The following is a 20,091-nucleotide window of genomic DNA, read 5'->3' as shown; positions in this document are numbered from 1 at the left end:
TCCCAATACAGGCATTAACAATGTCTTCTGACCAGAACATTACGCACTCCTCCATTGTACAACATGGAAAAACTGCATGTGTGCGATGCAGGGACCTCTCTGTTACTGAGACTGAATTTAGAATCAATTTCCTACTAAAACCTTATGCTTTAACACAGCCCTGGAAATAATTGTGAAACCAGTTTCTAAGATTATCTGATCCACTTTGGATATATAGGAAGTTTCACAAACAATGATACAAAGAAATAACTAAAGATGAAGGGGAAACAAATCAAATGAGTACATTTGTGGATAAAGACTTTTTTTGTGAGTATGAAAACATATCTTTGCACAGTCTGAACAACTGTACTATTTGAGGGTGATGGGAAGCCAGTAATTCGTTACATCTCCCAAGATAATACTTACAATATGATTATGTCTTTAGAGGCGTTGGCACTTAGTGCAAACTCTTGACAATTAACAACTTTAAAGCCGTATCCCTCACACGAGTACCCACTGACTTCAATGGTTTCTATGTGAATAGGAAGTTGCCCCGTATTCTCTACTTTAAATGTTCTTTTCAATGTGAAATTTGGTTCTCTTAGTTTCAAACCTAAAGGAAGGAATGTCAAGAGTATAAAATCTTGTTAGCAGGTGCTGCAGGTCCAAATGATCACATTCACCATAAATGTATGCCAAACATTATGTATGCCAATGTATGCCAAACTCCTGATGCCGAAGAGATTAGCTGGTACCCAGACTTCATCAGGAAGTACTATTCCACTTTATTGTACCATTTGAGATAGCAAAAGTTTAATTATGCTTTATTTTTCATACTCAGGGTAAATCATCTAAGACATGCAATGGAAATTGAACTTTTAAATATTTGAAGATTCAAATCAACGGTGAAAACAAGTCAGGGTATTTCATTAAAAATCTTAAGTATTCATCACTAATATACACACATGAACGTAGAGAAATACTGTTTGTTTTGGGGGAATTATTTATTTTTGGAAACAAACACTGAAAGTTGTGCCACTGAAACTGTTAGGAATACTTACTATCTGTACAATCTTTCAACAATGCTTCTGTGATTTTAAAGCGTAAGGAACTCCCTGGACCTGGAAGTTTGCCTGCCACCCTCAAGTTCTCAGTTGTTCCTTGTCCTTGGACCATCACAGCATCCACCACTGTCAGATTATTTCTGTGCAAGAAATACAGAATTTTCTCCCATTAAAATTTGCATTAATAAATTATAAATTTACATAAATTATAGATAATTGATCTATAACTCTTATTTTTTTAATAAACCATGTAAAAATGAATATACTAAACTTTAGAATGAAATATTTACACTTCAAGAATTTAAAAATCTTTACACAGAGAGAAGCAAGAGTTTTTCATTTTTAAGAGTCACACATGGTATAGTAAGAACACTATTCAGGTTTTCAAGTTCTAAATATAATCAGAGGTACATTTCATCAAGTGTGATATGTTGTGTGCATGTTTTGGACAAAGTGAATACCCTATTTATTTTTAATTTATTTTTAAAAATACCTGAGAGAGAGAGAGACCATGGGGGTGAGGGTCAGTGGGAGAAACAGACTCTCTGCTGAGCATGGGGCCTGATGTGGGACTCGATCCTGGGACTCCAGGATCATGACCTGAGTCGAAGGCAGTTGCTTAACCAGCTGAGCCACCCAGGCACCCGTGAATACCCTATTTAATAAATTAGACGCAAGTAAGGACTTCTGAGTAAGTACTAAAAATCAACGCACAGTTAAATCAGAGAACATACCTGATTATGATTAGTGAAGAAACAGTTCTATTGTGAATTGGAGTAAACTTTACTTTCACAGATTTCTTTTCTCCAGGTTTTAAAATTAGGTTTAAAATTGAATGTCGAGAGAGGCCTTCTGTAAATCCTGTTGAACTCTGCAGTGGATGAGCCTTAAAATCATTGGGTAAAACAAGAGAAGTCACTACTATATTCTCCGGAAAGAAGTTTTTTTCTTTACCCCATCCACAGCCCAGTACTACTTTCTTGAACTGATTAAACATGTGAACAATTTTACCCCTCATGATTCAGATACTGTTTAGCCTGCAGAGAGAAGTAGCAACCAGTGATGGCCCTTCTCATTGTGCTTTAAGTCACCAAAAGGACTTTGAATCCCTTTCACAAAGTCCCTATATTTGTACTAGGCATTTGTTTTTGTTTAAGACTAAAAAATTCTGAAATGTAATACACATATATGAAAAGGGCATAAACCTAAGAAGCAAAGCTCAAAATTTTAGCACAAAGCTAAGAGCTGTGCAACCAGCACCCTAAAGTCCTATGTTGCCATTCCTACTTTCATCTAATCTTCCTGTTCCTTCTCCTTCTGATGGGTATCAGCTGAAGAGTCTTCAGGGTATATCAGATTTTATTTATTTGTAAAAATATTTCCAACTCATATCCATCTATCTTTGAATATTATTTTGAAAGCTCAGCACATAATTACTGTTTAACATTTGACTGACTGAAAGTTAAATAATAGCTTAGTTTAATAATCAAAAGATGGCTTATTGATAGCCAGTTACAGATAAGATTTAAAATATACTTTTTATTAAATATATGATAGTTCATACTTAAGGATACGCTGTTCTAATTTTTAAGCAACATTAAGTTTAAGCTTTTTTGGTGGGGCGGGGGAAGGGTTGGAAACTCCTGGCTACAAATGTCCACGGTTCTTCAAGGCTCTGCTAATATGTGGAAGGGGAGTGAGGTTTGCATGACTTTCTCCTCCACTTGGCATAGTTAGGTTTAAAACCTATATATCTATCTTCTTGTGTTGGCATGATTCTACAAACATAACTTACAGTCAATAGACTTAATGAAGCTGCCTACTGAAGCATCACATTGTCTACCCTTTGAGAGACAAACTGAATTAGCTGCTTTTCTCATGGAAGACCATTTATAGTTGAAAGAATGACTGACAGTCTGTGGTTGTTCAGACTTGGGTATTTGGTAGAGATTTTCGCAAAAATGAAGTCCATCTGTCCAATTAAGGAAAAACAACTGAAGTATTTGTTGCCCATGATAAAATTTGAGTGAGAAAATTCAGAATTTTGGAAAACGTACATCTATCCCGGTGAACTTCACAGTTTTCCGATAGTTAAGGAATTCCTTGATGAGATTGGTAATTATATAAATGAATATGATTTTTTTTGGATTTTGTAGAGTGAATCATGTCAACATTTGGAAGCTCTGCCTATCTCAGTGAATCAATATTTTCTGAATAACTGATGCATGCTGTTAGAATTAATTAAAAAGGCAGTTAAGATACTCTTTTTTTTAAAACTATGTATCTGTGCCAGGTCATGTCAGATATCTGTCATATACTTCAATCAAAACAATACAGCATGAGAGACTAAATGCAGAAGCAGTGGGGCTCTATCTGTGTATTAGGTCTGAGAGCCATTAAAAGAGATCTGTAAAAATGTAAAACAATCTGCTCTTCTTGCAAAAAGTCTTTTTGGGAAAATACAGCTATTTTTAATTTTTATGTTACCTGTGTTAAATGGAATGAGTTTATTTTTATTTTAAATGAATTAAGTATTTTAAAGATCTTTCACAGTTTTTTCCCAGTTTTGAGATATAACTGACATACATCACTGTGTAAGTTTAAGACACAGGGGTCTCATTTACATATACTGTAAAATGATTATTGCAATGGGCTCAGCCAGCATCCACCTTCTTATACAGACATAGTAAAAAGAAAAAAATGAAAAAAAGAATAAAAGGAAAAGAGCTTTCTCCCTGTGATGAAAACTCTTCGGATCACTCTCTTAACAACTATCTACTATATACAGCAGTGTTGGCTCTAGTCAACATGTTGTAATCACACATCACATCCCTAGTACTTCCTCGTCCTGTACTTGGAAGTTTATACCTTTTGACCACTTCTCTCCCAATTCCCTCTCCCCTCATCCCTCTACCTCTGGTAACCACAAGTCTGATCTCTTTTTCTAGGAGTCTGATTTTTTTCCCTTTTTTTAAGATTCCACATGTAAGTGAGATACAGTACCGCCTTGCTCTGACTTATTTTACTTGGCATAATACCTTCAAAGTCCATACATGTTGCCACAAAATGGTAGGATTTCCCTGTTTGTTTGGTTTTTTTTTGGCTGAATAATATTCCATGTATAAATTTATATACCATAAGATCATTATCTATTCACTCACCAATGGACATTTAAGATTGTTGCCTTGGCTATTACAGATAATACTGCAGTGAGCATGGGGGTGCAGATATCTTTCTGAGTTAGTGTTTTTGTTTCCTTTGCACATATTCCCAGAAGTGGAATTGCTGGCTCATTTGGTAGTTCTATTTTAAATTTTTTGAGGATCCTCTATGCTGTTTTCCATAGTGGTTGTACCAATTTACATTCCTACTCTTCTTTCCACATCCACACCAGCATTTGTTATATCCAGTCTTTTTGATAATAGCTATTTTAACAGGTGTGAGATGATATCTTATAGTGGTTTTAACTTGCATTTCCCTAATGACTGTGATGTTGAGCACGTTTTCATATACTTTTTGGCCTTTTGCAGAAAAGATCTCTCAGTTTTAATTTTTAATATGGTAAATACTGAGAGATGTGACCCACATGAACAAAAAAACCTCTTTGGAGTCATGAATAATTTAATACTGTAAAGGAGGCCAAATACTTTGAAAACCATGGGTTTTATAACCACTAGAGAGGACGGAGTTAGAATTCATCCTAACCTTACTCTAAGATCTAGTATTTCATATTTAGAATAAATTTGTGAGATCTAGAATATTCTTACACATCTTCCTACCTTTCACAGTGCCTACATTTCAGTGTTTTATACCCTGTAAGTAACACTAAAGAACTTGTGTTTGATAAGAAAAAAAGGTAAATATTAGCTCATTTACTTCTTATGTATATTTCGTCCCTTATAAAAGCAGGGCAAAAGAAATCTCTGATTATTGAGCTTTCTAATTATTTGGAATCTAGATAACCTTGAGCTTATTAGGTTGTCATTTTATGCATTTTATGCATGGAAAAAACTGACCACAAAAAGATTCTAAGAGAAAGGTACGAGACTAGAATATATGTCTACATTCCAGTCTGGTGTTCTATTATTTGGCAGAAAAAAGATACATTGAAATTTACTTTCTTACACAAAATTGACTTTAAGACAGTATAAAAAAACCTACTATTCTACAAAGATTTAGCTTACACATGCCTTATAGACTAAAACATGAAACTATGGGAAAGAACACAAGTATTTCAAGAACTATAGGTTATCTGGTTTGACAGGCTCATTAGGGACACTGACTACGTGGCATGACAGTATGGGGGAGGGCTCTGGGATCTGAGAGAACCAGACTTTAATTTCGCCCTGCCAGTTATTTCATACCTGCTAGGTATGAACTTGGGGCAAGTTCCTTCCTTTTCCTGAGCTTTATTTTTCCCCAGCAATAGAACAAGGAAATCTTTACCTTTTGGGGTAGTTAGTAATTGCTCAGCCTGGCTGCCTGTAATTCACAAATGTGAATGTACCTGCTATAATGCTGACACAGACTAGATGCTCATGCAATTCTGGGAAGCATTCTTCAAGATGGGTCCCCAATCCTGAAAACCTTCCTACTGCTTTTCTTTCCTGGCCTACTTAGCCACAGATTGACTTATCTAGTCAACATTCAGCATAGTCTTCCTACGCACCAAGGAACCATTTGAAGGACTTCCCATGAGTTTGTTTAATCTGTTCAACAACTATGGGTCTGGCATTAATGGAGCTTACAATTTTATTTGGAAGTATCCAAAATAAAAATTTAAATGACCAAGCTCAATATTTTGAAGCTTAATAAAAATAAATTATGTTAGTATATACCTCATTTAGATACTCTCAGGGTTTCTGGTAGCCATTATTGTAAACCTTCATGGACTCAAGGAGTAATGCCTGCAAACTGGAATCTTCTACCCAGTGTGCCTCATGTTGATCTAAATCCCATCTATTCCTCCTGGGTTTTTTTTTTTGCCTCTAATTATTGGACTGCTCTGACTTCTTCAGTAACTTCCCCTTCAGCCAAATTTAAGGATAGTCAGTAGGTTTCCTCCATGTTTGCACTTATCATATCATAGAGTTATTTCTCAGGAATAGTATGAAGTTTGCATACTTACACTGTTTCTGAAGACTTGGAATTCTAGCGTTCTTAAATCTACCTTTGCCACCTTACTCAAGTTAAACCTAAAATAAAAAAGTATATGTATTTCTTCATAAACAGCATCATAATTAATGGGTAATTAGAGTAATTATCAAGTCTGTACTTTATTTGCAAATTACCTTTTGGCAGATTCTGAGGTCAGTATTACCAGATTAATAGCCTTCCAAAAATTAAAGGCCACAATTTATAGTTAATCTTTCATTCAGTTTTTAAAACTAAGATATTTAAAAGGTTCCACTTGCTTTCTCTTTATGATCTTTCACTTTTTAATATTTTTTTAGACAGGAGTTCAACATTACTTTTTCTTGTCTTAAACTGAAAACTCTTCTAGATATTTAACATATTATGAATAGCTCTCTCCAGAACCCCCTCTCAATTTTAATTACGGATTTAGAATTTCTCTAAGTCAAATCTCTAACTGTATAAGCTGCGATAGAGTTCTAAATGTGTAAAATAATAATTCAATGCTAATATAGAACATTTTGATTAATTAAAGCAGTGCTTACCTTGATATTAACTTATCTACAAAGACTGAAGGATTGGAATATAAAGCCAAAGGAATAAATTGAATATAGACAGGAACATCTGCAGGATTTTCCAAAGTAATCTCTTCTTCCTTAAACAAAGTAACAAAACAGTAAATGAAATGTTTCTATAGTTAAAAGTAAGAGTAGATACTTAACAATCCTGTTACGAATTTCCAAAAACCAATGTTACTCTGAATACTTACGGAGGAGCAGTTTGTATTAGTAAGTGGAAATTTCAAGTGCCGGGGTGAGCTAATTATAGAAGGCCAGGAGAGCTCAGCAGTGATTTTTGATAATATATTTTTTTGAAGGTCTGTATTTACTTCAAATAAAGCACTCAGTCTAGAAAAAAAAAATTGTTAGTTACTATATCAAAATGAAGTATCTGAGTTTTCTGAATATAAGAAATCTAATTAGGCTTGTATACTTCAGAAATTTTATTCTGGCCCTGAATAAATATAGTTTTATTTGTTCTGACATTTTACTATGTTTTTAATAGACATCTGTAAAGATGTCTGTTTTGGCACAAAGAGTTGCCAAAGTCTCTATCACTGATCACCTGTGTTGTTTTTGTACTGAATAGTGAAGGACAAGGTAGGCATATACATATAACATATGGTGTTAAGGGATCCTAAAGGAACTTGCAGCCTAGTGGAAAGATCTAGACACCAACAGCAGAGTGCTGATGCATATTCATCAGTAGAACTTATGAGAAGGCAGTGCATTGCTTGGCATACATCTTTTTACCCCCCGAGATTAAAAAGAAAAAAATGAAGGAAAATCTTAATATGCAACAAGGATGTCAGCTGAAGTGGTAATACATATGAGGGTTTTGCGCAGATATATGTAGAGTTATCAAAAATATTCAGGACCTCATTTGAATATTTCTCTACTTATGAGCATTCATAAGCCAGCTGTTTAGAACTCAAGAACATATTCCCTAAGGAAACACTATTACACACAGCACTAAGGTTCCTGGGCCCAAACACAAAAGCCCACTTTTATTTGTTTTTTTAAATTAAGATTTTATTTATTTATTTGATAGAGAGAGAGAGAGAGAGAACACAAGCAGGGGAACTGGGAGAGGGAGAAGCAGGCTTCCCACCAAGCAGGGAGCCTAAATCAGGGCTCGATCCCAGGACCCTGGGACCAGGACCTGAGCTGAAGGCGGACGCCTAATGACTGAGCCACCCAGGCGCCCCCACTGAAGCCCATTTAAACCCACAATACTACTGAACTGTGACACTCTAATATTGGTAAGTTTCTACAAGACGAAGAACAGAAATTCTCTGTAACACAAAGTCAGCAGCAGGGAGAATGCCACAGTCACTGTGCACCTGGGACATGATGGTATGGGACAGATGAGAAGCCTAGCTTCTTAGCTGTGGAGTGCTGGGCATACAAGGAGGAAGAGAGAGGTTTTGGTAGGGGAGAGGTGAAGAGGCTCTTTAGCACTGCTCCAAGTTTATCTATTCATAATGTTAACATTTGGAGACTGTCTATACACTGTAAGGTCAGTAACGGAAATGTAGGCGACCAAAAACTAGTGAATTCATTAGAGATTTCTCTCTATTTATTTTCACCATTTTAAAGTAGAAATTTAACTCTTTTGCCTTAAGAAAAGTTTTGATAGTAGATAGTTCAGATAAACGAAACCCTCAGATTCAATCACTAATGGTTTGAAAAACTTATAGTACTATAAATTAGATTATCTTGATACTGACAAAAACATTCAAATTAGCCAAGTGAAGAAGAGCAGTTGTTATCAGTTACCATGTTATCAATATTCTAATCAAATTCTCTTCTGGAGCACAAGAAAGATCGTACTTCTACCTTGCTGAGGAAGTGTGTTTCTGCTTTTGAATCCAGGTGTGGTAGGGTTTGTCATTAGCACGTTTTCTGCCTGCCAATGACATATGGCTGAGCCTCAGTGAACTGGGCTCTAGGTGCCCCCTAACGGCTCAGCACCTGGAAAGGGAAGAGGCAGTTCTTTTCACAAGGAGCAAATGGACACTTGGTCTCCACTGCAGGATTGAACCTAGGAAACATTTTCTCTGCCTTTACCAGAGGGCAGTGGTAGCTCTTACGCAAATGGCTGTATCTCAGGTGAACAATGTATGCATCCTCTATAAAGACAACTTCAAATAGGTCTTTGATTTTAAGGAAGTATCTCGAGCACTGAAGGAAAGAGAAAAATGGTAGTGTGTGTATTTCTGAGCAACATGCAATTAAAATGGCAATTTAAGACTCCTTTTTAATAAGTTTCTCAAGATGAAGCATTATTTTCTTAGCTATAGAGAAGTAAAAGAACCTAATATAAGAGTAACATTTAGAAAGTAGTATCAACAGAGACATTTCAAACTTATAAAAACAGCTAAACATACTTAAAGCAAAACCACTCACCTATGACCTGAATTTTCCTTTATTCCCATCCATCCTTTGAAGAGGCTTTGATGCAAATCCCAGTCAGCATCCCATGTGTCCTCCTGCATGGCTACACCAGGCTGTACTTTGGGTTCAGCTACAACAAGGACACATACTTTATGACAAACTCAGCCCTACAATCTACAACCACTTGTCAACTTCCCTTCAAATGACTTCCATGGTACACCAGGCTGTACTTTGGGTTCAGCTACAACAAGGACACATACTTTATGACAAACTCAGCCCTACAATCTACAACCACTTGTCAACTTCCCTTCAAATGACTTCCATGGTACCATGGGATAGAGATGGACTTTGAAAGCGGCAGCCTTTCATCAAAGAATATTTTGGGTGGAGTGAAGGGGATGACAGAGAATAGCAAGATAACTTACATTTGGATAGAAAAGGCAAGCCAACATAGCAATGATCCCCACACTGCAGTCCAGGATCAAAATAAATGTTTGCAATCTACAAAGAGGCACAGGAGAACCGTGAATCCTAAATCCAGAGAAGGTCACTGTAACACAATACTAACAGAAGGGAATCCTCAAATACAATGTTCTCAAACCTTTGACTTTTTTCCTGGCTCCAAGTCTTCCTTATTGCCCCGTAATCGTTTGTAGTAAAATCGCACATCTTCTGACAAAGATCGTATTTGTTGTATTTTTACCTTCTGTGAGAAGGAATTCATAATATTTAAGCTTTGATGAACTACTTTCCCCTGAAGAAAACAAACAAACAAACTCATTAATATATGGTTGGATTTTCTTAAGAACACACAATTTAGAGGTGACAGACATATTTTTCAGGAACCAAACTCCAAAAGACAATTGGAATTTTTATCACTTGATAATCTCTAATTTTGTAATCAGAGCGCTCCCAAATATATCTATATTTATCTCTCTCTATGTGTGTGTGTATTTATATATATATATATATATATATATATATATATATATAAAATTATTTTTTAATTTGTCATTTTCATGACCTGTTATACAAAAATCAGCTGGACAAATCTCTATAATCTTGTGAAAATGAAATAAAATAAGAAAAATGTCCATATCTGATGTTAAAATAATGAGGCTGCTAAAAAAGGTAATAAACAGAGATAGCTTTGAATAAAGGAAATGGTCATTGTCAGTTTGTTAAGCAAGATTTGTTTATACCAAGGCCAGGCTGCCCTCCAAGTATCCAAATTCACGATGAAATAATTTAATTCTAAAATCAAAAGCCAAACAAGACAAAAAAAAAATCAGATTTATTTTACTTAGAAGTATTTTCTTTTTAAAAGAAAAAATATCATTTGTGCTAAACACAAATTAGACATCTTATAAAAATACAGGTTATCAAATATCTTAACACAGCAGACAGATTAAATAACCAGATAACCAATGACTGCTCTTATCAGCTGCATGCTTCTCCCTATGATAGGGTATCAGATTTTAAGTAAAAAATTAAATAATTTAAATAATCTTCAATAAGAAATATACTTTCATTTGAGTTTAGAATTCGATCTTATAATATGATTCCTAGTCATTGGAAGAAGTCTCAAAAATGATCATATCCACTGGGCAAATATCTGGTATAAGAAGACACAGAAATTAAGAGAGCACACAGAAAAAAGGAATTGAATGAGGGTGAGGTTAAAAGTAATACTCATCATTTGCACCCCAGGCAGAGGGAAACACAGCAGAAAGCCCATCTTTGACAGCCCGACAGCCTGAGCCTGGCTTCTAACCAGCTGTGTCTTCCTGGCATGCACTGGTAATAATCATTTTGCTCAAGTCCATGTTTTGTCTCTCAGGAGTGTGTGTGTGTTGGAGGGTGGGTCAAAAGAGGTAACAGGTATAAAAGTTCATTTTATGATGGTATTCAAATATTAAGTATTAAATTATGAGTACTTGAAATGCTAATTTGGATGTATTGTTTTCATTAATTGGTGCTAGTATACTCCATTGGATAAGGATTTTACAGAACCTGTGACTGTTATGGAATGAATGTGACCCCCCCACCAACCCATTCATGCGTTGAAATTTTAACCCTCACCGTGACAGTATCAGAGGTGAGGCTTTTGGTAGGTGATTAGGTCATAAGGGTGAAGTCCTAATGAATGGGATTAATGACCTTAAAAGGAGAGACAAAAGAGCTTGCCCTCCCTCCCTGATCTGCTGGCTATGTAAGGATACAGTGAGAAGACAGCCATTTGTAAAATCAGGACCAATGCCCTCACCATATACTGCATCTGCCCAGTGCTTTCATCTAGGGCTTTCCAAGCATTCAGAACTGTGAGAAGTAAATGCTTGTTGTTTAAGATACCCAATCTGTGGTAATTTGTTATAACAGCCTGACTAGGACAGTAATATCAAGTTAATCTGTGATTCCAAGTAAGTATCTGGTAATGTAAGCCATCTGAGGATATTTAAAAGTTTAATCCTACTTTGTTCAAAATCAACACCTTGTTTTTATACAGACGCTTTCTCATTTACTCCATCCCTGGGCCTTACGCTGTGTCACTACTGAATTATTCTGTTGTAGGATTTGTGCTGTATTTAAGGAGATCATTGATTGAAAAGGCAAAGGAATAAGGTCTTTTTGGATAAATAATGAAGTCAAGTGCAAAGTGGAATGATAAGAAGACAAAGATTTAATTAAGAATCAAATAGGTTGAAACTATGAACTCAAAAGTTATCTTTTTAAGGTGCTAAATTCCAAATTCAGGTTTTATTATATATAGCATTAAGATTTTTACAACATGCTGTTTTCTCATAACCCACCATGTTTCCTTCCACACGGCAAGGGACACTTCTACATTTGCCCCCATGTCTCCTGAACTTACCACATTGCCTTCCTGCAAAAGGCTGTGGCTGTCTTTTGGTTTTCCATTTCTTTTTTCTTTTTCTAGGTTCAAACTCTAAGTCATATTTTTGACTCTATCTACTCTACCTAGCTACTTCAATTAGTAGGGCCTTGTCAGGATATTCAAGCAGTTTGAATCTGAAATGTCTCTTGCCTAAGCTCACTTCTCCATTATTTTGCTCTTTCATCCACCCATTACCTACTTACTAACTGCCTGCTTTGGGGATATAGGATCCCTTATCCCTTTCCTAGAGGATCTTAGAGTCTCATGGAGAAGACCAACACATAGAGCAATACTTTAAAGCACTTGTGACACCTGCTGCAAAGAGTAATTTAAAATCATTCCAAGATGTAATACTTAGTAATTATCTAGCAGAGTCAAGAAATCGTCAGGGATATGACGACATGAAATTGAATCTCGGAAAATGTGTAGTTCTTTGTCGGTAGGCCATGAGGAAGGGCATTCAAGACAGACTAACAGCCAAGGCTTAGAAGTATGAAAGGGCTTTACTGCCTCTGCCAATGCCCTAAGCTCAAAGCCCCTCCTGACATTTTTCAAATGGACAATGAACAGAGTTCCTGGGTTGACCTCAGGCACTCTACTGTCACTTCCGTATGCACCCTTTATTTACTTCTGCCAGAGAAACAATGGTAAAGCTCAGCTCTAATGATGTCATGCCTTTGCTTAAAAACTTTAGATTTTTCATGGACTTAAATGCATTTTTTTCATGCTATCACTCCAACATGTCATTTCATCTCCTCTTCCAATTTCCCTCGATTCTTGTCAAACTAGGCAACTCACTACTACATAAAGCCATCTCAGACTTTACTGCCTCTGTGCCTTCAGGTTGATCCCAGGGATCTGAATGTAAGTTCTAACTACCCTTCCTATCTATCCTGCCAAAAGAAATTCTAAGCTAGCTAACATGGACAATTATGTGTGTAGTTCACTCACAGCACTTCATTTTTATAACTTTTAGGGCATTTTCTACATTCTGCTTTTACATTTATGAATCATGGGTCCATTTCCCAATCTAAATAGAAAACTTTTTGAGAGAAAGGACTATTTCTTATTCCTCTTTATACCTCCTATGGAACCTAGTTCAATGTTTTACCTTAAAATAACTAGTTCAATGTTTTACCTTAAAATAAGCAATTAATAAAGAATAACTCACTTTACTGTTGGATTCTAGGAACACAGAGGTAAAGGCAAAGAAAAAACGTATATATATTTAAAAACCCCTATAAATTAAATCTCTTACTGGAAAGGCAGGTGGAAGAACCATATGTTTTGGGAAGCAAGTCAGCGAACCCACTGCAATTACAGCCTTCACAGGAATTGTTAGGATCTGTAAAGTGAAGAAGCAGACCATAAAGAAATGTGTTTAAGTATGAGACTGATCTTGATCATTATTGCATTATTCTTGAGGATATAAAAGAAGGTCATCTTGGGACTTATATTAGCAATAACCAACTCAAAAGCAATATTAAAATTACCCATGAAAACTGTTCAATTTGACCAATGTACTCCATAAAATGCTCTGAAATACATTTCCATGTATTTCTCAATGATTCACTGAAAACATGGTAAATAAGATGAAACAGTGGGGAAGAAATGAAGAATAGATTTTTCATAATACTGGTTATTTTGTGGATGATTACGTTAACAAGGAAAGTCAAACTCTACTCCTAAAACAATGTAAGCAACACTTAGCATTTTCCAGAGTTATGTGATTCTAAATTTTTTGTATGCAGCAATTGACCTCAACTTAATTTAAAAAATGAGTTTAACAGTATAGATGCTGAATATCAACTTACACTCTGAAACTCATAAAAATACTTAAGATATTTTTTCCCAATTCTCACCTTTATCCATACTAATAAAAATTTATCTTAGCTATGAAATGTACTTATTTCTCTCAGAGTGATAAACAAGAATTTTTCACTTTTGGAGGTAATTAGTTGACACACTCCCAACAAATCTATTATAGTTATTACTATATATTATTTATATATATTATTATTAAATGACCAGTTCTGTTTATTCTGAGTTAGCTTTCTTTTATGTGGGGGTTGTATGGGTTGAAAACAAGAGACTAGCGGAAGCAACTTGTTGAATTTAGCAGTGTTCAGCTTCCTGAAGAACTTGTAAATATTAAATTAAAATACTTAAGTCTGGCAGAAATATATCCATTAAAAAATATGACTGAATGCAACATGATAATAAACACCACAAAGAGTCTTTCAAAAGCTCAATGATTTTTACTCTGCCCTTGACTTAGAATGACTCATGTAAATACAGTATCATAAGAACTCAAATTAAGATATGATTTCTTTTTCTTTTTTTTTTTTTAAAGATTTTATTTATTTATTTGACAGAGATCACAAGTAGGCAGAGAGGCAGGCAGAGAGAGAGGAGGAAGCAGGCTCCCCGCGGAGCAGAGAACCCGATGCGGGACTCGATCCCAGGACCCTAAGATCATGACCTGAGCCGAAGGCAGTGGCTTAACCCACTGAGCCACCCAGGCGCCCCAAGATATGATTTCTTGATTGTATCTTCCTTTTTGGGAATATTACACAGGAGTGTATTAATGATTGCAAAAGAATCAGTTATCTCATTTAGGAATTTCAGTCAGGATCTGTGCAATGCTATAACTATGTGTAAGCAGGTTTCCAAGAGAGCAATTAAAAATGTGCCAAAGCCATTTTTCTGAAGTTGTTTTTAGTTAAGAGGTTTGGATTATATCAGAAAAGTAGGAGCTAATGAACACCAAGATTTTGTAAACTAAAAGCTCAGTTTTTAAGGTACGAAACAGATAAACTGTAACTTTATTAGCAAACTTAGTCATTTCTATAAAAACAAACAAAAAAAGACTGAATTATCAGAAAAACCTCATTGACATGAATTCCCACAGTCTTTACCTCATAGTCTGTGGTGATCTGTATGGCTCCATCGTGAATCCCTTCCAGTTTTTTTGCAGTAAGTTTGACTCTGAATACTGCAAAGTAGCCTGAAGCTAATATTACCTGTGTGTGGTAGAAAGGATATCATTCATTAGCCTCGCTAGCTGCAGTTTCCTATTAAAACGGTAAAGAACACTATTTGTAATGGCCTGACCTCCAAATTCTAACATATACTGTATGACACTGAATTACCATACCATCTTGTACAAATATCTCAAAATAATGCCCATTCTTAGATCCCTATTTACTACACTTATTCCATGGGCCACTGAGACAACAGTTCCCTGAGGAACAGATTCCCGTCTGCCAAGGTGCAAAAGGGGTATGGTCCTCATACATCCTGCATGTACCTGCACCAACAGAGAGGGTGAGGGCTGGAGCAAAGGGAATCAGATCCAAAAAAATCATCACCAACCCTGATGTGATCAAGGGACTTGCCCCCTTCGTCTAGGGGGTTTTACGGGTTCAGGTCTTAAATTTAAGTTTTTCATCTGTATGAGTCAATTTTTGTGTGTGGTGTGTGACAGTGGTTGTCCCCTTTCCTCCTGTCAGCACTTTTCAATTGTGAAATTCTCAAAGAAAAATAATTCATTTTGTGAAGTTGCACCTTAATTATTAGTTATATTTTATCTAGAATTCATGGTTACCTTAAAATAGAAGATGGTAACACACCAAACATAGTCACTTTCTCCTTAAAAGCATTTTCTGTGTTGGCTTTGTGCCATTCTAAGGCTTTCTACTCTACTGTGTAGACTGCACAAATCAGTACAAAGGTCTGAAGAACACTGAATTGTTGGCAATGTGTGTTTTGTAAGGAACAGGACGATAATTTAGTTCATAGCTTTGGGTTTCAGAAAAACAATTGAAAGTTTAAAGTGTTATAAGCTTAAAGAAAAATCATTTTGTGGAGTTGCTATTTTGAAGTTGGCAACTCACTACAACTTCCTATTTTAAGAGTTCATAACAATGATCTCATCTTTCTGTCCCTTGTTTTTAAATTTACAGTTTTATATAAAAGCTAATTCTAAAACCCTAAATTATCAAACTGGCTTTATGTTTTTAAATGGACCTTTCAAGTTTAAATAGTATGTGTTAACATATGCTATTTATTGCTAGGAAATGATCCAGATTTCTAGAATTATTATATTTTTAATGTCTTCCCAGGAAACAGTAAAATGCAAACAGCTGGGAGTAGATATACATACACTTTTATTCTAACTTTACTGTTGAAGGAATACATTAATGGCTGGCTTAATTATTGCCCTTTTTCAGCATTCTACTTTTTTTTTTTTTAAGATCTTATTTATTTATTTGATAGAGACACAACGAGAGAGGGAACACAAGCAGGGGGAGTGGGAGAGGGAGAAGCAGGCTTCCCGCTGAGCAGGGAGCCAGATGCGGGGCTTGATCCCAGGGCCCTGGGATCATGACCTGAGCTGAAGGCAGTCGCTTAATACTGAGCCACCCAGGTGCCCCTCAGCATTCTACTTTTATTAAAAATAAAACCTCAGCTGGAGTGACAAATATTACTTCCCATGGACATATATATACTTGTTTTAAAAGGAGGCTTTATTTTTGAATCAAATTTAAAATGTTATAAATTATTAAAATATAAACAGACATAAATTACCTCTGTTCACAAATATCTGATTATGTAGCTTGAATGCTACATAGTTGCAATTAGAGTATTTAGTACTGTCTTCCACTTTCTCATAAATCATCTTCCAAAACTGCATCAAAAACTAATGATGTACTTTATGGTGACTAATAGGACACAATAAAAAAAAATCATCTTCCAAGTTTCTACACACAATTATATTTATAGTTTTTTTATTTGCTTCATACGCAATCATAGAATCATGATTTACTTTATGTATTTGACTGTTTCCAGGTACTTGAAATTATTAATAACACTATTACAAACATCTTCTTTTTCACAGATTTTAGCTTTTTAAAAAAATTTTAATACTTTTCATTTATTCTAATGTATCCAAGTTATTATCATTTCAACATGTAATCAATATTAAAACATTATCAGTAGTTTAATATTATTATTAACAGCTTACAATCCCAAACTAAGTCTTCGGATCTGGTGTGTATTTGACGTAAGACATCTTAACTGAGACTAGCCACATTTCAAAGGCTCTGTAGCCATATGTTAATTAGTTCCAACTGTCTGGGCAGCACAGTTTTATACCAGTGAGCTTTTAGCGCTTTAAATTACTTCCATGGGAAGAATTCCAGGAGTGGGACATAGTGCCAAATAACTATTTTGGAGGGTCCTTCTGGCACAAACTATTTAAATAAATTTTTATAGCTGATGGCATCTCATGGAAGCATATTTGCCAACCATCTTTGTGCATAAGGACATTCTCTCTTTCTTTCAGAAGACTGTCACAAGGAGTTCTATCCTTAACTTACAGATGAGGTATGTTACGCTCCTTCTCACATAAGGTAACTCTCCTAGTTCTGTTGTGAATCGGTATAAACTCCAAGTTCCACTTTCAGTAGTGGTATGGCCTTTGACTGATATATCTGTTTTCTCTTGTTTCATGCTCTTTTATGACCAATTGTACCTATTTCTAAGAGTTGAAGTACATGGGCACATCTACAAAGGGATCAAACAAGGTTTGTCTCACTTATGGAAAACGGTCCAGAAATATTCTGTATAACTAAAAACACTGTCTACCAATGCACAGGGCTATCTCTTTGGCCAAGTAAATTCAATGAACACAGGATTAGTGTAGTACCAATTGGAATTTCTCTTGTAATGACACTTGTGTTACAATAAGATCACTTAAATTTTCTTTGTTAACGGAACTTTTTATGACAAGCTAGAACTTAACTCCTTTGGGTTTCAAGTGCCCTCATCATAAAAGAAGGGAGCTGAAGTAGATTATCTACAAGAACCTTTTAATATCAAATAACTGATGCTATTAAGAGTCTCATAAAAACATTAGTTCAAGTATGTGTCGTAGGAATAGTCTTTTATTTGGGGTTTAAACATATAACTAAGTTTAAGGAAACAATAAGAAAGTTTGCTTACTGATGACTGGTCTGATAAAGATGACTTTTCTAATTCCGGAAGGCTTGCAATTATCGTAGTTCTGTTGCCTTTTTCAGTAGCTACCAGTTCTATTGATAAACCGTCTCCAATGATGTGCCAACTTTTTATAGCCAACTTAAAAAAAAAGAAAGATATGAAAGGGATTACTATAGCTCTAGCATAAAATCCCTAAATGTGACTTAGAATAAAAACAATTTTTTTTTTACCTCAATTGGATTGCTGTTTATAATTGCAAATAAAATATTACTTGCTTCTGTAGCACTCAATATGCCAAAATCTATGAAACGTTCCTCTATTTTCGGGGGTAATACAAAGTACTGGAAAGATATTAAAGAAAACAGATTAAACATTAAATCACACTTATATAAAAGCATGTTATCAAGAGAAAGTAGCTATATGGACATACTAAGGTTTCTATATTTTATGGCAAGATATACATAGATACAAATATATAAAATATAATTAAGAATTCTGTACAATGAAGTATTTTTAGTAATTAGAAATGAAGACATTCATAGTCTCTATTTCTCCTCTAAAGACCCATAAAAGAAGCAGGAAGCTGAAGTACTAGGCACAGGTAAGTAGAGCCCCAGAGCTTAGGCAAAAAGTCCTTGGTCTTAGTAAACAATGTATTCATGATAGCAGCCAAAAATGTGTAATCACTCAAGCAAAACAAATGAAGAAGGAGAAGTCCCCTCAGCTCTGAAATTCTTACTGATGTTGACTTTTTGGAGAACTACATCTCTATATGTTCTAATTTTCATTTTATCTTTATTATCTTTCTTACCAGTTTTATTTCTTACCTAAAGTTCTTTCATTGATTATCCTAAGGATAGCTTAGTTTGGACCCCCACCTCGGCTTCTTTTCTGTATTAGAATGACTTTTATTCTTTTTTTTTTTTTTAAAGATTTTATTTATTTATTTGACAGAGAGAGATCACAAGTAGATGGAGAGGCAGGCGGGGGGGGGGGGAAGCAGGCTCCCTGCTGAGCAGAGAGCCCGATGTGGGACTCGATCCCAGGACCCTGAGACCATGACCTGAGCCGAAGGCAGCAGCTTTAACCCACTGAGCCACCCAGGTGCCCTAGAATGACTTTTATTCTTTTCTGCTATTCTAACTGTGTGTCTTTACCACCTTACTCTCTTATTATTTGGTTCTTTTCTTCATGCTGTATTTCCTGTTTTTTTTTAAAGATTTATTTATTTGACAAAAATTACAAGTCAGCAGAGAGACAGGCAGAGAGAGAGAGGAAGAAGCAGGCTTCCCGCTGAGCAGAGAGCCCAATGCAGGGCTCGATCCCAGGACCCTGGGATCATGACCCGAGCCGAAGGCAGAGGCTTTAACCCACTGAGCCACCAGGCGCCCCTATAGTTCCTGATTTTGGTCACCACCTCCTTAAATAGTTTCCTTTTTGCCCTCCTTGTATTATTATTATTATTATTATTATTATTTGCTTATTATCTTCTTCCCCTTAGTTTGTTTTCAGTTTCCCTGTGACTATAACTATTTAAAAGCAAAGCCAAGAGAAGCACAATGTGGAAAAGATCTAATGCCAGCTGTCACAAAAGTACTGAACTGTGTCCCCACAAGAGATGGCTACTGGGAAGGATGAAAACAAGTCTCCTTGAAAGTACTAAGAGGAGAGATTAGAGCAACTTGTAGAGCTCAGAAAACGGCAAAGTTTAAGCATGTACAAAATGATCGCCTAATAATACCTGAAAACACAAAAGATGGCTGGGAGCTTAAATGTTAAAGGTAGATGACATACTTACATCTAAAAAGCCTGTATATACCCGCACAGGTAAATGAAATTTAGAAGCATTGGTAATAAGTAAAATATTATTATCTATGTGCATGGACAATGTGGAGGGCATAAAAAACAGAGTAAAAATGTATCCTGATTCGTTCGGGAGAATTAAGACTGGTTTGCTGAAGTTGTGAACCTAGGAAATGAGGGGAGAGAAAAAAAACAATGGGTCAGCATTATCTAGTTGGTAGATGAATAAAATGAAGAATGGTGGGGGGGTCCCAGA

General features: G+C 35.6%; 1 protein-coding gene across 1 annotated transcript in view; it reads right to left on the bottom strand.

Annotated features, from left to right (window-relative positions):
* TMEM131 (transmembrane protein 131) overlaps positions 1-20,091 on the bottom strand; it is a gene marked incomplete at its 5' end in the record, with an annotated part of 212,195 nt that overhangs the window by 35,511 nt on the left and 156,593 nt on the right. The window contains 14 exons of the mRNA XM_082746739.1: positions 406-592; positions 1,041-1,183; positions 1,778-1,929; positions 6,172-6,238; positions 6,722-6,831; positions 6,946-7,084; positions 9,146-9,263; positions 9,559-9,634; positions 9,735-9,887; positions 13,288-13,374; positions 14,948-15,052; positions 18,036-18,170; positions 18,263-18,373; positions 19,831-20,001. Of these exons, the coding sequence (XP_082602865.1) occupies positions 406-592; positions 1,041-1,183; positions 1,778-1,929; positions 6,172-6,238; positions 6,722-6,831; positions 6,946-7,084; positions 9,146-9,263; positions 9,559-9,634; positions 9,735-9,887; positions 13,288-13,374; positions 14,948-15,052; positions 18,036-18,170; positions 18,263-18,373; positions 19,831-20,001 (1,754 nt within the window). The remainder of the gene's footprint in view (positions 1-405; positions 593-1,040; positions 1,184-1,777; positions 1,930-6,171; positions 6,239-6,721; positions 6,832-6,945; positions 7,085-9,145; positions 9,264-9,558; positions 9,635-9,734; positions 9,888-13,287; positions 13,375-14,947; positions 15,053-18,035; positions 18,171-18,262; positions 18,374-19,830; positions 20,002-20,091) is intronic.

Source organism: Mustela nivalis (genome assembly GCF_964662115.1).
Source record: "Mustela nivalis genome assembly, chromosome: 8".
Lineage (NCBI taxonomy): Eukaryota > Metazoa > Chordata > Mammalia > Carnivora > Mustelidae > Mustela > Mustela nivalis.
The sequence above is the reverse complement of the archived record's forward strand: the minus strand, read 5'-3'. Positions and strand labels throughout refer to the sequence as shown.